This window comes from Lynx rufus, unplaced genomic scaffold, assembly GCF_022079265.1.
Source record: "Lynx rufus isolate CCGP_SWC_20201006 ecotype Redwood Valley unplaced genomic scaffold, mLynRuf1.p SCAF_2, whole genome shotgun sequence".
Lineage (NCBI taxonomy): Eukaryota > Metazoa > Chordata > Mammalia > Carnivora > Felidae > Lynx > Lynx rufus.
In genome coordinates, this window is record NW_025814834.1 from 18,927,347 (window position 1) to 18,942,918 (window position 15,572).

At 48.0% G+C, this 15,572-nt stretch overlaps 1 protein-coding gene across 1 annotated transcript in view; it reads right to left on the reverse strand.

Moving 5' to 3' along the window:
- Window positions 1–1,719: 1,719 nt before the first annotated feature.
- TTLL4 (tubulin tyrosine ligase like 4) overlaps window positions 1,720–15,572 on the reverse strand; it is a 38,906-nt gene continuing 25,053 nt past the window's right edge. The window contains exons 5-19 of the mRNA XM_047084871.1: window positions 13,208–13,329; window positions 12,662–12,772; window positions 12,227–12,303; window positions 11,337–11,528; window positions 11,161–11,243; window positions 10,808–10,936; window positions 9,001–9,123; window positions 8,603–8,701; window positions 8,147–8,281; window positions 7,585–7,722; window positions 6,076–6,178; window positions 5,179–5,389; window positions 4,968–5,038; window positions 4,481–4,566; window positions 1,720–3,985 (exon numbers count right to left, since the gene is read on the reverse strand). Coding sequence (XP_046940827.1) covers window positions 3,727–3,985; window positions 4,481–4,566; window positions 4,968–5,038; window positions 5,179–5,389; window positions 6,076–6,178; window positions 7,585–7,722; window positions 8,147–8,281; window positions 8,603–8,701; window positions 9,001–9,123; window positions 10,808–10,936; window positions 11,161–11,243; window positions 11,337–11,528; window positions 12,227–12,303; window positions 12,662–12,772; window positions 13,208–13,329 — 1,939 coding nt within the window. The 3' untranslated portion in view covers window positions 1,720–3,726. The remainder of the gene's footprint in view (window positions 3,986–4,480; window positions 4,567–4,967; window positions 5,039–5,178; window positions 5,390–6,075; window positions 6,179–7,584; window positions 7,723–8,146; window positions 8,282–8,602; window positions 8,702–9,000; window positions 9,124–10,807; window positions 10,937–11,160; window positions 11,244–11,336; window positions 11,529–12,226; window positions 12,304–12,661; window positions 12,773–13,207; window positions 13,330–15,572) is intronic.

The following is a 15,572-nucleotide window of genomic DNA, read 5'->3' on the forward strand; positions in this document are numbered from 1 at the left end:
AGGGGCATGGCAATACCATGTGCCAGATTATCCCCTGCCTCCACTGGCCCAGTGCCGGATGGCCCCAGAGGGCAACTGAGCGTGTTGTTAGGCTATCATGACAGGGACAATCACCATCAACAAGTAAATAGCATAAAAGCAGAAGAATGCACCTGTAACAACAGTCTCTTGGCACAGCTGTTGGGTTGGTGCACCTGCTCTTTGGCTCCAGTTCAAGGTCTCCTACTCTCTGTACCCTGCTCCTCCCCCTTTCCATCCACCAGGTCCCCATTGCTCCCTTGCTCTTTTTAAAAATAGGCTTCATGCCCAGGGCAAAGCCTAACATGGGGCTTTGAACTCATGATGCTGAGATCAAGACCTGAGCTGAGATCAAGAGATGGACGCTTAACCAACTGAGCCATCCAGGCACCCTTTGCTGTCCCTTTTTAATTAGTTTCTCTTGGGATAGGACTGAATACTTCACATATTTGTAATGCTTAATGTAGGTATTATTTTCATATTATTTATTTTCTAATGTTTATTTTTGAGAGACAGAACGTGAGTGGGGAGGGGCAGAGAGAGTGAGACACAGAATCTGAAGTGGGCTGAAGTGAAGCATCTGGCTTCGGCTCAGGTCATGATCTCACGGTTTGTGGGTTCGAGCCCTGCACTGGGCTCTGTGCTGACAGATCAGAGCCTGGAGCCTGCTTAGGATTCTGTCTCCCTCTCTGCCCCTCCCCCACTTGTGCTCCCTCTCTCAAAAATAAATGTAAAAAAAATAAACATTAAAAAAATTATTAAAAAAACCCTGACTTTAAAAAGTTAGATGACATGCCCAAAGTCACACAGCAGAACTGAAATTAGAACCCAACGTCAGGGGTGCCTGGATAGCTCAGTCGGTTAAGTGTCCAACTCAATTTCAGCTCAGGTCATGATCTCACAGTTCATGAGTTTGAGCCCTGCAATGGGCTCCGTGCTGACAGTGCATAGCCTGCTTGGTATTCTCTCTCTGCCCCTCCCCTGCTCGTGCTCCCTCTCAAAAATAAACTTAAGAAAAAAAAAAAAAAAAAAAAAGAACCCAAGGTTAGATTACAAGGTCCATGCTCTCTTCTTATCACAACACCACTATTCTTCATTGGTGTTCATTCTAAATCAGTTTCTGATCAATCCTGAGTGAATTTGAAGTAAACAGAATAGTGACTACCTTCTATGCCCCCACCCCAAATCCCTACTCCACTGATCTAGAAATATCTTGTACTTCATTTCTTGACTCCGGAACATTCCATTCCGTCTCCAAACAGGGACTGTTATCAATTTAAAAAAAACAGCGGACATGTTCTGACATTTATCCTACTACACCTCCAGATTTAAGCTTTCAACAAATCTTACTTCTCCCAAAGTCCTTATTGAGCTGAATACCTTAACACAGGTGTTCATTGCTAAACATGTATGCTGAATGCTTAAGCAAGATTTTTTTCTCTCAAGGGTGAAGAGGGATTATAATCCCCATTCCTTTGTCCCATGTGGCAAAACACCACACCTCCAGAGATTGTAATAGGATGGAAACTAAAAATTATGTATAAGGGTGCCTGTGTGGCTCAGTCAGTTAAGCATCCGACTTTGGTTTGGTCATGATCTTACTGTTCATGAGTTGGAGTTCTGCATTGGGCTCCGTGCTGACAGCTCAGAGCCGGGAACCGGCTTCAGATTCTGTGTGTCTCTCTCTCAGCCTCTCCCCCATTCATGCTTTCTCTCTCTCCCTCAAAAGTAAAAACATTAAAAAAAAAAAATAATGTATGCATAAACACGTTTTCAACTATTATGGACACTTATTTTCATTACCTATTTAACTTAGTAAGCTCCCCTCCCACTCCTTATCCCATGATGCTGCAATGCTGGTCCCCTCTCCAGTTACAGGGATGTCAGTGCACTGGTTATGCCTTCTGGGGATTCTCAGCTGGCAGGCCACAGAACTGAAGCTAGTTTCCAAAGAATAAACCAGCTCAGCCAGGCCTCCACAGCCAAGCCCTTGCACCAGACCAGCCACCACAAAAGTACTTACGCAGGTGGCCAGTTTTCTTAGGAAGGCTGCTGACTGCCCTCATCACAAGGTTTTGACACTGCAGTGGAGTACCACACTAAGGTGGCACAGGACAGAGCTGGCTTCAATTCTATCAGAACAGATTTAAGGACCGCCAGGGCCTCTCCTCCTGGGCCTGACTTTGAAGTCCTTGCTACTGAGCAGCAGGTAATATCTCAGGACTTTGTCACAAAGCTTTCTTCACAATTGTCAACATGGCCTTCAGACTGACCAGCGTAGCCATCTATTGCATGGCCTTGAACCCAGTCAGGCCTCTCAGTGACTTTTCCATGGCTCCAACCCAACTCACCACTTAGAACTCCAGAAGCCACGAAGCAGGGTAATCATCTTTATGAAATTCAGAGAGAATAAAGGCAAAGAGCCTGGGGCCAGGTGGATTCATGTTGGGCACAGCTGCTAGACAACTGAAGTGAAGAGACCACAGGGCCCAGGAAGGAGTGAGCAGCTACCAGCAAGTGCTGGGTTGAGTTGAGGAGAAACCATAGTTCAAGTGAAAACCACCTTTCTGATCCACTATCCCACCGCGTGCTTCCCCTGGGCATCACTGGGCCCCAGCACAGAGAGGAGAACTTCTGGTTCAGGTGTTCATGTTCTTTGTACTCACAGTTCGCTCAGTCAACGTTTATTGAACACTTGCTGTTTACGGAGTCTTGGGGAGGGAGGTAGATTCAGTGAAGAGTACAAGAGTTTCGTCAGCGGTCTGACTAGAAGGCCATTCTACAATGGTGACTGCTCCTGCAACCCACCGGCCATGCCCCCAGACTCTGCTCGCCTGGTGGCCTGTGAGCTAGACCCCGCTAATCAGTGAAGGAGGTAAGAACCCACAACTTCCTGTGTGTTGTGGGGAAATCTCAGCTCCTTCCGCCCTGCCCCTGGGTTGTGTCTTTTGATGTGTAGACACAGACAACAGCAACTGGGATTACCTGGGCTCCTTCACTGGGGCCACAGGAAATTCACAAAGCTCAAGACCTCTCACCTCACAGATAGCGAAGAGCTAACATTCATGAGAAAGAAGTCTAGAAGGTTGAACAGGTAGTGACGTGAGGTCAGAACAGACTCAGGGCTATTGGCTGGTGGGTATATGAAAGGAAATATGAAGCCCCTAAAGACTAGGATGACAGGAAATGGGTTCATCACATATGGCCTCTCCCTGCCTGTCTACTGAGGAGGTCAGAAGGTTTCTCAAAGTGGCTCCTCGGGGCACAGTGTGGGGAAGAGGGTGGTGGGGAGACCTGAGGAGATAAGGACCTTCGGAGGGACCTCCTCAATTACAGGCAAAGGACTTCAGGCCCAAATATGTTCGATGTGTTTTTTCCTCCAGAGCTGTAACTCATTCACAGCACCAAGGCCTCACACAAACCACACGTGGCTCTCTGAAGTTAGAAACCAAACCCTGCTTTATAAGGCTGAGTGGCCATCAGTGACTTCTCTGCTGGGATATGAGGTACCAGCCAGTGAACCTTCCTCACCTTCTCCCCATTCCCACCACCCCTCCAGCCCTTCAGATACCCATCTCTGCAATTCAACCACTTCAAAAAAATACTTTGAGGAAGGGGCCGGGGCTCAGGCTGGCTGGCCAGCCAGCCAATTCCCATGAGGTAGCTAACACCGGTGCTCCTAGGCAGGGGCTAATGGAGAGAGGCCAGTCATGGGCTCACAGCAGCCAGGAGTGAGTCACCGGTTGACTGGGAGGTGGGGGAAGCAGAGAGTCTCAAAGTCTGCCCAGAGTACTTGATCAGAGGCAACATCTGGGTGGAGAGGCTGGGCTCGTTGCTGGTATCCTCACTGTCCCTGGAAGAACTGGGTTTTCTGGGAAGAGAAGAATGGCCAGCTTGGGTCTTCTTGGGCTTGGGCATGGTCCCATCTTCAGAGAGTGGTATGCTTCCCTCAGAGAAGCTGTGTTTTCTGAAGAAGCGGGTGGGAAAAGAAAGAGATGGCTATGTGGCTGAGACTTCAGCCTACGATTTGTCTTTAGAGTCTGGACCAGACATTCACAACACTATGGCGCTACAGACCATGATTACACGAAGATATAAATAACCGTAAAATACACCTTCTTTATCTGAAGGCTAGAGAGCTTGGTGCAAACATGAATGTGTGAGAGAAGGAAGGCTCAAGGAGCCCACAGCTAGTGAGCACGGCTAAGAGGGGCTGTGTCTGCAGGTAACCCCATGCTCCAGCTCAGCTTTGCTGGGCAGAAGGGGAGTCACCGGGCAGAAGGGGAGTCACCAGGCAGAGGACACTGGCTGCCCATTGTGATACGCATATCCCATATGTGGCTGCATATCCCACCAACCCGCAGTTGGAGAATGCTGATCTTCTCATAATCTGGGAAGGGAGGAAGAAGAAAACTCCTTGAACTCACATCCAACACCATTCCCTTGCTCAGACAGCACTCACCCCAGCTTGCCAGTCTCTGATTTGTTGAAAGCACTGAGCGCCACATCACCCTTTGGGACAGTCAGAAGTGATGTTGGAAGAGACCACTAAAAACAAAGGAAGCGGTGAGGTCAAAAGGGCTAGGCAGAAGTCAGGAGGGAGTGTTTGGGGTCTTGGGACTCTTTCCCAGCTCTATGGAGCACTGAGTGACCATGGGGCTCTCCTCTTCCCTACCCTTCAAGCATGGGCCCATATGGGACAAAAATTTCTCCTTTCCAGATTCAGGCAAGAAGTTGACGCTACAAAGCACTCTTGGCCCTTGAAAGAAAGGCATCCAGGGAGTCCCGGAGGCCATTACTCCCTTGGATGGGAAGAGTCATGAGACACAGAGACATGGCCTAGGGGAGAAGTGAGAAGGTCTGGATCTCCATCCAACTCTCGCTGCACTCTTCAGGTGGAGTGAGGGACTGACTGAATTTGTCCCCTCCCCCGCAACGGTGTCACTCACCATTGGAGCAGAATCAGAGACAACTCCTGTGTGGAACCCTTTGTAGCACCAACTCCGAAGCAGATCTACTCCTAGGATAAGATTAGCAGGGGTGGGACTTAAGAGGGTGGAATCAACTGGTCAATTCTTGCCAGGGAGGCCCATTTCTTGGTCTACTGAGATTTAATCACTCACTAAACATGGCCTCCTGTGGGTAGGGAGGACACATCACCTTTGAGCTTGTTGCCATGGTACTTCTGTTCCCACTGGGTGGTGAGAATGTTGAAATATCGTGGCTGCTCAAAAAAGCGGAGATAGCGAGAGGAGATTCGAGAAGGAAAAATTCGTTCAAATTGACCACGGCGAGAAAACTCATCTTCCATCTCAACCAGAATCCGAACATCATCTGGTGTCAGGACATCCAGCACAGACGCATAAAAGTCCTAAGGCCCAAAGAACAGAGAGGAAGAGGGCGTGACAGAGAGTGTGAGCTGGAGGCAGAGAATCCAGAAGCTGGGGACAGTGAGCACAGTTCTGAGGTCCTAGGCTCCAGGACTCCCAAGGCAGCACCAAGGCCGACTAGTGGGTCATCTCTGGAACTCGTCTATTCCCAAGCCTACTGAGCTTTGCTGTCTGGGGAAGACGCCATTGGTCCAGGTAGGGGAGCCTCTGGGACACAGAGATTTTAAGAGGTTTGCTGGCTGGAGTCAGGAGCAGAATCCAACAACTCTGATTTGGTAGCAGCCTTTTGTCTGCTACTGTCATATCTGGCTCCCTCATCTGCTCTGAGAAGATGTCAACCCTCCTAGGGGCTCAACGCACCTCAAGGAAAGAAACCCAAAGGATCTATGGCTCTGACAACAAGGGATGGCTAGTATAGCATTTTGCTAAGAGCAGTGGTTCTTGACCATGTGATAGAGGCCATCAACTCTCTCCTGGAACGACACATACGCCAGCAGATCTCTGCACACCAAGGGATCATGGACCAGGGTTAGGAAACCCTGTCCTAGGGAAAGGGAAAACCCGTCGCCTTAGGGTCCCAAATATTTGACTGAGGAAACTTTCTGTTGGCACCCGGTGTGTGTGTGTGTGTGTGTGTGTGTGTGTGTGTGTGTGTGTAATCTCCTACCTGATCAGGAATTTTCTGGGTCAGATAATAGGCTTTCTTCATCTTCTGTGCAGTGAAATGTTCTGGGGTCATTCGACATTTGTCCCTGGGGGAGCTGGGCAGGCTAAGGCAATGGATGGAAAAGAAGCAAAGGGTAAGGTCAGCAGCTTCACATCCTGAAGACATGAGGAGAGAGGGTCCATCCCAGGACCCTTAGCTTAACTGGAGAAGGAAGATACTCTTGGTCAGGGTCATGGGACTCACTAGGGCACCAAGGTTAAGTGGTTTGTTGGATGGAGTCACACCCTTCTCAAGAGAAGACAAAGAAGTTTAGAGGAATATTTGTTACTTGATCACACCACAATGCCCTGTCTGGGCGTCCAAAGATCAATTACCATGGAAAACTGAAAGAGTATAAGGTACCTCATTAGGTTGCATTTCAGTAGTTAAAAAAAAAAAAAAAAAAGAGGACCCCCCCCCCCCCCAAATAATTGTTGGATACTTCAGTTTCATTTGGTGGACACTTCCTAAGTACCCAGCTCAGCCCTACTGGCTGTGTTATCCTGGGCAAATCACATGACCTCCCTGAACCACAGTTTCCTCATCCACATCACTATGATTACTGCTGAGAGACACAAAGATAGCCTCCAAAATACTCACAAGACGGCAGGTGTCAAATGACAACCACAGCACAGAGCCAAACAGGAGTCTGCAAGGCATGGTGGGGAAAGCAAGTTTTGTTCCTAGCAAATCAGGAATCCCAGCTCTACCACTTTGTAGCTGAATAACCATGGGTGGGCTACTTAACCCCAGTGATTTTCAGTTTCCTCATCTGTAAACTGAGGATACTTAATACCAACCTCATGGGGTTGCTGTGGAGATAAGTTACAGGATTCTCCTTACACACAGCAGGTACCAACTAAATACTAGCTCCCTTTCCTCAAGAGTGGTTCCAAGTGGTGTGGGGCTATGGTGGAGAAAGCCCATGTAGGGCTGGCTTCATGAAGATTCTGTCTTCAGCTAGGCTCTCATGGATGGGTGAGGTCACAGCAGGGAGGTCTGACTGAGGGGAACTTCAGGAGGAAGAATCCCAGTGAGCGGAGGAGGGGATACTATGGGAGGACAGCGAGAAGCCATATACATTGCAGGGGGGAGACTCAATTCACTGATCCTTAAGGATCCTTCCAACTTTGAGGTCCTATGGGCGATTGATTTGTCAGAGCACAGGAGCCAGGGGGAGGAGTAGAGGGAGGGGCACCTGGGAAAAGGAGGCTGTGGCCTCCAATGTGCCTATGAGGAGTTCAAAGCTGATTCCCCACACCCTGTTGGAGATTCCTGAGCTGGGAACAAGATAACCAGACATGCTTTTGAGGGGCACTGACGTGGGAAAGGTGTGTGGATAGACTGTGGGGGCAGACTGAGTCGCAAAGGAGACCATCAGGAGGGGGCGCCCAGACATCATCCCTTCCCACAGTCACCATGGGGCTGTTCATGCTGCCAGGCAAGCCACAGCCAAGCAGGGAGGCTGACCTGGTGCTGGAGCTGCTAGAACTGCTGGAGCTGGAAACCATATCCTCTGTGTTGGGCAGAACAAAGCCTGCCAGGTTCAGAAGGTCACGGATCATCTGGCCTTTGATGCTGATGTCCAATGGAGAGTTGGAGTGGAGGCTTTGGGAAAGGGTACAAAGAGGAGTAAAACTGTTTCTGGTTATGCACCCAAGTTAGGGCTAGCCCCATTTATTCACTGCCTCCCCAACTCATGTGCATCATCATGGGGGACTTCTTGCCCCACAGATAGTGAATAACCTCACTCAGGGGGGGTTCCTGGCCATGACCTTCATCCGCTAGGGCAAAAGCATGCAGTAGGGATCAAGTTGAAAAGAGTAACTTTTAACAATCTCTCTCCATCCTCAAAGACTCTTGAGATAATGGCAAAGAATGAGTGAATGAGAAAAACAGACCATGAGGGGAAAACACAAATTCTAGTGAAGGAGAGGTCTTCCCAAAGTCAGCAAGGCATGGGGGGCAAAGGGGTAGAGGATCACGGAGCTACAGGAAGAGTTCTACTCAGGGCCCTGAGAATCCCACTTACCTTGGGGAAATGTTGACTTCTAGGACCCAGGGCTTGAGGTTCTCATCCAGCATGATGTCAAAACCAAAGAGCTCGTGGCAGCTATAGGGCCGCCGCACGTACATCTTCAGCAGGCTGGTCACATAGGGTTCTGACCTGGTCACAGGGAAGACCAAGTATTCAGCCCAGCTCTTCCCAGAGGGCCCTACACAGGCCGCCCTGCCAGGGGAGTTGCCCAGAGATGGGAGAACAGAAGTAACCCAGGAAAAGCAGCTCCCAAGAGACGCCTCTGATCCAGAGCCAGCTTCTGGAGAGGAAGTTCAGCAGAAGAGCAGAACTCTATCCACTCCCTCCTACTGCCCGTCCTCAGAAACTGACACACAGCGTGGTCAATGTCTAGGACACAGCAGCGTGGAGGCCCATAAGAAAAGGGGATCCAGTGGCAGGCCTTGCACCCAGGGTGGCAGTGTGACTCACGAGATGATGGTTTTGACAACAACATCCTTTATCTTCTCCCAGATGGCATCGCTATTGATTCCCTTCTGGCTCAGGTAGTTCCATAAGGCCTTTAGTGCCCTGCAAGGGTGGGACGGGGGTAGTATTTGGGGTTATATTCGATGAATGAGTGATCAAGGAAAGAGAAAGAAAAAGGAGTAAGAGGTCCAAAGGTGTTTTCTCCACGTCTCTTCTTTTGAGGTTTTCAATTAAGAAAGAAAGGAGCGTAGATGCAAACAGACTAATTCTGAACTGCCCAGTGTTTAAATAACCTTTGGGCTTTACATCAATACTCCGCTCACCATCCCCTTGAACCTCCCCAAAGGCTAGAACCTTGTGCCCCTCTAGGCCTCCACTTCATGGGGGCCCAGCCTGGGTACCATTTGTGGCCCTGGCAGGCCGTTTCATCTGCATTGGCCTGGTACTCGGCATTCTTCTTATTGACGCTGTAGTTGGTCAGGTGCATGAACTTGTTGCCAAGGCTCTTCATGGAAGGGGAATACCTGGGAGTGAGGAAAAAGGCAGAGGTAAGATAGAGAGATGGCAGGCAGACAAGGGTCCAAACATTTCCCAAATCCTGAGGAGGTAAAGGACAAGTGGACAGATCTTTTCAGATGCACAAGAGTCTGAGAAGTATATCTGCCAGTAAGGTTTCTAAAATACCACAGCTCTTTTATCATGAGCAGCTCACAAAACTCAGGAAAACTTTTACTTATGTTGACTAGTTTCTTATAAAAGGAGATGACAAGGGATACAAATGAAAAGCCAAGTGGAAGAGAAGTATAGGGCAAGGGATGTGGGACTCCTCTCCTTCATCCCCACCTTGGTCCTGCAGAAAGACCCAACCCACCTTCAATGAGGTAGAGAACTTTCTCATTTCCTAGTCCCCAACTGACAATACGATTTATAAGAAACTGACCTCTGTGTCCCTGCCCCTGGTTCCTGGCACAGAGCTACCAAAACCTTTAAGAATTCCTCAGTAATAAGAGCACTAGAAGCATCTTTTGTTCTCATATATGGTCTTTGACCCCAGTTCCTGACACATAGCTCCTGAAACCCTTGTAATTTCCTAGACAACAAAAGGGTCTTTTGTTCTAATGAGGCGACTTTGGGTGGGTTCCTGGATAGGGTCTGATCACCAGACAGACCAAAGCTTGAAATCTTCGACCCCACCCCCCATTCTCTTAAGAGGGACAAAGGCTAAAAACAGAACTGATGATCTGAAAGGCTAAAAACAGAACTGATGTGTATGTGATGAAGCCTCCATAAAAATTCTAAAAGTAAGGGGTTCAGGTTCTGGGTGGGTAAGCACGTGGGGCATGCTGGGAGATTGGTATCCAGAGAGGCAGGGAAGCTCTGTGCCTTGTCTCCTCTGACACCTTGCTTTGTCTGGATATTAATCTATAATCAAACTTTACCATCTCCTTTTATGGTAAGCTTCTCTGGCAAATTAATGGAACCTGAGAAGGGGGTCCCAGGAACCTCTAATAGCAGACCGGTTGTCAGATGCACAGGTGGCACATGGACTTATGACTGGCGTCTGTAGCAGGAGGAAGAGGCAACCTTGTGAGAATGAGCCCCAACCTGGAGGACTGGATGCTCTGGGGACTGGATGCTCTGGGGGCTGGACAGTGGCAAGAGTTAAATTGCAGGTACCCAGCCAGTGTCTCAGAGAACTGCCTCATGTGGTTTAGAAAAAGCCCCAATGCATTTCATGACCAGAAGTGTCAGAAATGAAGCATTCCATGGGGAGCCTGGGTGGCTCCGTCGGTAAAGCATCTGACTTCAGCTCAGGTCATGATCTCACAGTTTGTGAGTTCAAGCCCCACGTTGGGCTCTGTGCTGACCGCTCGGAGCCTGGAGCCTGCTTCAGATTCTGTGTCCCCTCTCTCTGCCTGCCCCTTCCCTGCTCATGCTCTGTCCCTCTCTCTCTCCCTCTCTTGAAAATAAACATTAAAATTAAAAAAAAAAAGAAAAAAGAAAAAAAAGAAATGAAGCGTTCCATGTAAAAGGAGACACAAGGAAGGAAAAGAAGACTGGGTTTTCCAAATACCCTCCTCCTTCTCTCTTCTTAACCCAAACTACCAAAGTGTGTTTTTTCTGCTCAGCATCCTCCAGTTTTTCTTCTCTTTCAGGAAAACAAACCCCCCAGAGGAGTCAGGATGCGGCCTCACCACTACCACATACTTGCAACTGGCGAAGCGGACGAGTCCATCTGAAAAGAGGTAAATCCGCAGAGGATCATAGGAGGTGACGTAAACATAGATTCGCAGATCAAACTTGCTGCCGCTGATGAGGTAGGGTTTGTGTAGATACCTACATGAGGAAAGGCCAGCTTCAGGGACATGACCAATGAGACAGGGCTCAGGATAAAATGGCAAAAGCCAGCGAACAGTCCCTGGGATAAAGACCTTAAAACATTTGGCGAAGGAGGTCTTTGGCTGGGAGGACACAGGACAGAAGAACACTATAAACAGGGAATCTCCAGGTTGAGGAGATGGGAGAATGGGGAGCCAGATGGGAGCTAGAGACAGGCTCACCTCTGTACCAGGAGAGGCCTTCGCTTGGGGAGCTGACTCCACTTGTGAATGACCTGGATGCCGATGCCTCGAGCTGACGCTGGCTAGAAACCGAGTGGAAAGGAGACGAGATGTGCTCCCGGCCCAATACACCACTGTTCCCCATTTTTTCCTACCACCCACTGTGATCCACTCACCGGCTTAACAATCCACTTTTGGCGGCTGCTGCTCTCCCAAGCTTTGCGCAGGAGCTTGGCATCCTGAGGCAGGATGAAGGACTGGGGGAAGAAGCTGAACTCCTTCTTGCCAAAGCGGCTCTGCATGCGAGACAGGTTCCGCCACAGTCTGTCCTTTCGCCCAATCTGGAATGAACCTGGGAAGTGGTTTAGCTACAGAAGGGACAAAGGGTGAGAGCAGGGGGATGGCCCTGGTGAGGCCACGAGGAAGAGAGCAAGACTCATGGTACCGTTCCAATTTCCTTAAATGACAGCATGACCCCTTGATCCATCTTACCATCACCATCTAATGGTAAGTACTCAGTTACATAAGTACCAAAAGATGACGAAAGCACACACAAAATACACCAAAATGTAGTGCTCTCAAGGAGTGGATAGTTCACGAACAGCCGTACAATAGTGATTAAGTCAGATAAGTGCAAAGAAAAAGGTGTTTTAAGTCTTTTGCTATGACAGCCTGTAGGACAAAGACAGGAAAGCACATGGCCTTCATTAAGTCTGGGGGCAAGGGACTCCTTTGTTTCAACATTAGACCAGCACCCTCTTTATGCATATTCAGCTTGGGGGAGTGGAGGTGACGCGCAGCAGTTACAGGAGAAACATGATCAATGGAAACAGGTGCTGCACCTCCAGACACATTAGAGGGAAAAGTGTGTCGGGCAGTCTGCAACTGCCCGGGACACCTCCCCTGCACCGCTAGAGGTGCGCGGTCTGCGAGGGTCCCACCGCACCCTCCTCCAGCACTGCCTCTGCTCCTCTAGACACCTTCCTGGCTTCGCCACGGCCACCCCCCTCTTTCCTTGTTCCCAACACTGACCTCCTCCCGCCTGCTCCCCAGAAAGGACCCCTACCTTCTGATGCTCCCGAATGGATCGGAAACTAGGAGACTTCATGTGATGACCCCAGCAGCCCAGCCAGTCATCGTTTCCTACAGAGGGCACATCAGGGAGTCAGTTCTGTTAGCAGCTCAGTCCTTGGGATGGAGAGGCTCAGAGGCCCCAGAAATACCACTGGGCCTGGGCACAGCTCCCAGACCCAGTTTTCTGAGAGTCGCCATGGAGCTGTCCTACACGAGGCTCTGGGGTCAGGAATAGAACAACGGCTCCTTGTCTTCTAATTTTGAGGAACAGGCTCCAGCCCAGAAGCAGTTCACAGCTAGGTCTTCCTCTGAGGTTGGAAACTTCAGGACAGGGTCCCCACATATCAGGAGGTAACTAGGGCTCTCCTCCTACCTAAGACCATCTGTTGGGGCAAAGAACAGGCTTGCATTAAGGCAGGTGACTCACTTTTGCTGATTTTGAAGTGGGACCGTCCAATGGTCTGCTTGACAATGTTGGGGGTCACTGTGCTCATCTTCCACCGGAGCAGCTTCCTCTGCTCCCAGGGAAGTTTCTCCACTGGGGAAAAGGGATGGGGGTGAAGAAGAGCACGAGTCAGGATGAGAAGAGGAAAAAGGTGGCACTGTTGCTCAACTTCACCTAGGTAGACAAGCCACTAAGTATTGTTCCAGGCCAAAGTTTCAAAGGAGAAGTCCTTTGTGGAGTAAGGGGGGCTGCACAGGGTTGAGGAACACAGAAAGGAGGGAGGTTGCAAGGGAGAAGAAACAAGGCTAGAGGGCAAGAATGGGGCATGAGATTATGGGGCTGACAAGGGTCAGCTCAGGACAGACAAGGAAAAGTTCCCCATTTCAGACTGGTGAACCAGGTGAGATACCGAGCGCCAAAAAAAGCCACTCTGGAAAACCCTTGCTACCTTATTGCCACCTCCTCCTAACTTTGTTAGCATCCTTCTCCTGGGGGTACTTATGGACTTAGCCACTTGGCCAGGTTTACCTCTCTCATCCCGGGTGCCAAAATAGATGGTAGGGGGCACATTGGGAAAGAGACTGTAGATGAGAGCTGGTCGGACAACTTTCTCATTGGAAAGGGGTTTGGTCAGAATCTCTGCACAGCTCCTAGGATGAAAAACAGACACATGGTAGAGAAAGGGAAGTCCACAACCGTGGAGTGCTGTTACTATGACATATACTTTCTTTCGGAGTGCTGTTTTTAAGTTTATTAATTTTGAGAAGGTGAGAGAGTGCACACGCAGAGGAGGGGCAGAGAGAGAGAGAGAGAGAGAGAGAGAGAGAGAGAGAGAGAGAGAGAATATATCCCAAGCAGACTCTGTGCTTGAGGCATGCAGCCCAATGCAGGTCTCGATCTCACCAACTGTGAGATCATGACCTGAGCCAAAATCAAGAGTCAGATGCTTAACCAACTGAGCCACCCAGGAACCCTGGGGATGCTGTCTTTTAAATTGTGATTCTACAAAGACAAGTGCTCAGTAATTATTTTGCAAATAGTAATCCATAAAGCGCTAGGGCTAACCCATAAGCTACACTATTAAATGTCACCTAAAGACCAAATTTTCCAATACTTCCTTCTGTGATTCAGCTCCAAAATTTCTAGTGACAGGTCACAGGCAGGGGAAGCCCCTGAAAAGAGTGGCTCTGCAAGTAGGTAATGGGTCTGGGTGCGTGCAAGAGGAATATGCTACACAGAGACAAAGAGGAGAGAAAAAAATTGATAAGAATAATTAAAAAGGAGGAAGAGCAGAAAAGACCTAAGAGGAACAGAGTTTTAAAAAGAAAAAGGAAAAAAAAAGTGAAAGAAAAGAGTGATACCTCTAGCACATTTTATATGTAGGTTAAATCTGAAGATACACAGGTAATTAATGCTTTTCTCCATTTTGGAAATGATTTGTGGTATCAGATTTTTATGTAACAGTATGGTAACACAGGTCTGGGAATCTGGGGCAGTGGGCTATTGAGTCCCTACTATTGTTCCAACAGTGGCTAGCCAAGATAGCCAAGGCTATCTCAAGGGATCTCAAATAAATGAACACCTCAACTATGTATTGGGTACAAGCTAACACACGCAGACCGTTTCTTTAAATAGCATTAGGGGTGGAAAAAATAGTTATTACTCTCTCTGCTGAGTTGGTATGATCCACAAACATTACTATTTAAGATTAATCTTTAGATTCTAAACAGCCATTCTACCTGTTATTTCACAGCACACCAGAAATCGGCACTATATGTAAAACACTTCAGCGTTTTAAATCAAGAATTTTTAAAGAATGTTATTGGGTCACGTTAAATACTAATTCTCAAGGAAATAATGTCACTGAACTCAACTCTTAATTCCTCATTTCCAAAACAGTCTACTTGAAAGGCTTTGAATTTACTGAGTATCAGAATTTAGGATTGTTGAAAACCCAGGTGTCCCAACAAATAAACATTTTTAAAATAAATAAATAATTTAAAAAATATATGTATGTGATGGTTTACAGCAGCTTTATTCCCAACAGCCCAAACTGGAAATGACCCATGTATAAATATCCTTCAACAGGTAAATGTACTGTGGCATAACCTCACCATGGAACACTACTCAGCAATAAAAAGGAATGAACAACCTTGATGCATGCAACAACCTGGATAAATCTGCAGAGAATATGCGGAGTTAAAAAAAAAAAAAAAGCCCATCCCAAAAAGTTACATATGGCAATCATCTTATTTTTATGATACTCTTGATGAAATCAAGATGAAATCAACTTGTGAAAAAGTTACAGAACAAATTAGTGGTTGCCAAGCATTAAGGAGGAAACAGGAACAGGAGGGAGGGAGGTTTGGCTATTAGGGCAACAAGAGGGATTTCTGCAGTGATGGAAATACTTGTATCTTCACTAAGGTTAATATCTTGATTGTACTCTATGGTACTAGCTTTGCCAAATATTACCACTGGGGAAAACTGAGTAAAGAGTTCAGGGGATCTCTCTGTATTATTTCTTACAACTGCATGTGCATCTATAATTGTCCCCAAATCAAAAGTTTAATTAAAAAAAAAAAAAGGTAGAAAATCTTTGTTAGCTGCCTCCTCAAGAGGGCTGGCTTCTGAGCTAGCAGTAAACTGTGCCGCTGCAACAGTTACTTCTCTGGTCCTCAATATTCACATCTGAAAAAAAAAACTGGAGGGGTTCAGCAGGTTAAGCATCCGACTTCGGCTCAGGTTATGATCTCACACTTTGCAGGTTCGAGCCCTGTGTCAGGCTCTGTGCTGACAGCTCAGAGCCTGGAGCCTGCTTCAGATTCTGTGTCTCCCCCTTTCTGCTCCTCTCCTGCTTCCACTGTCTCTCCCTCTCTCAAAAATAAATAAA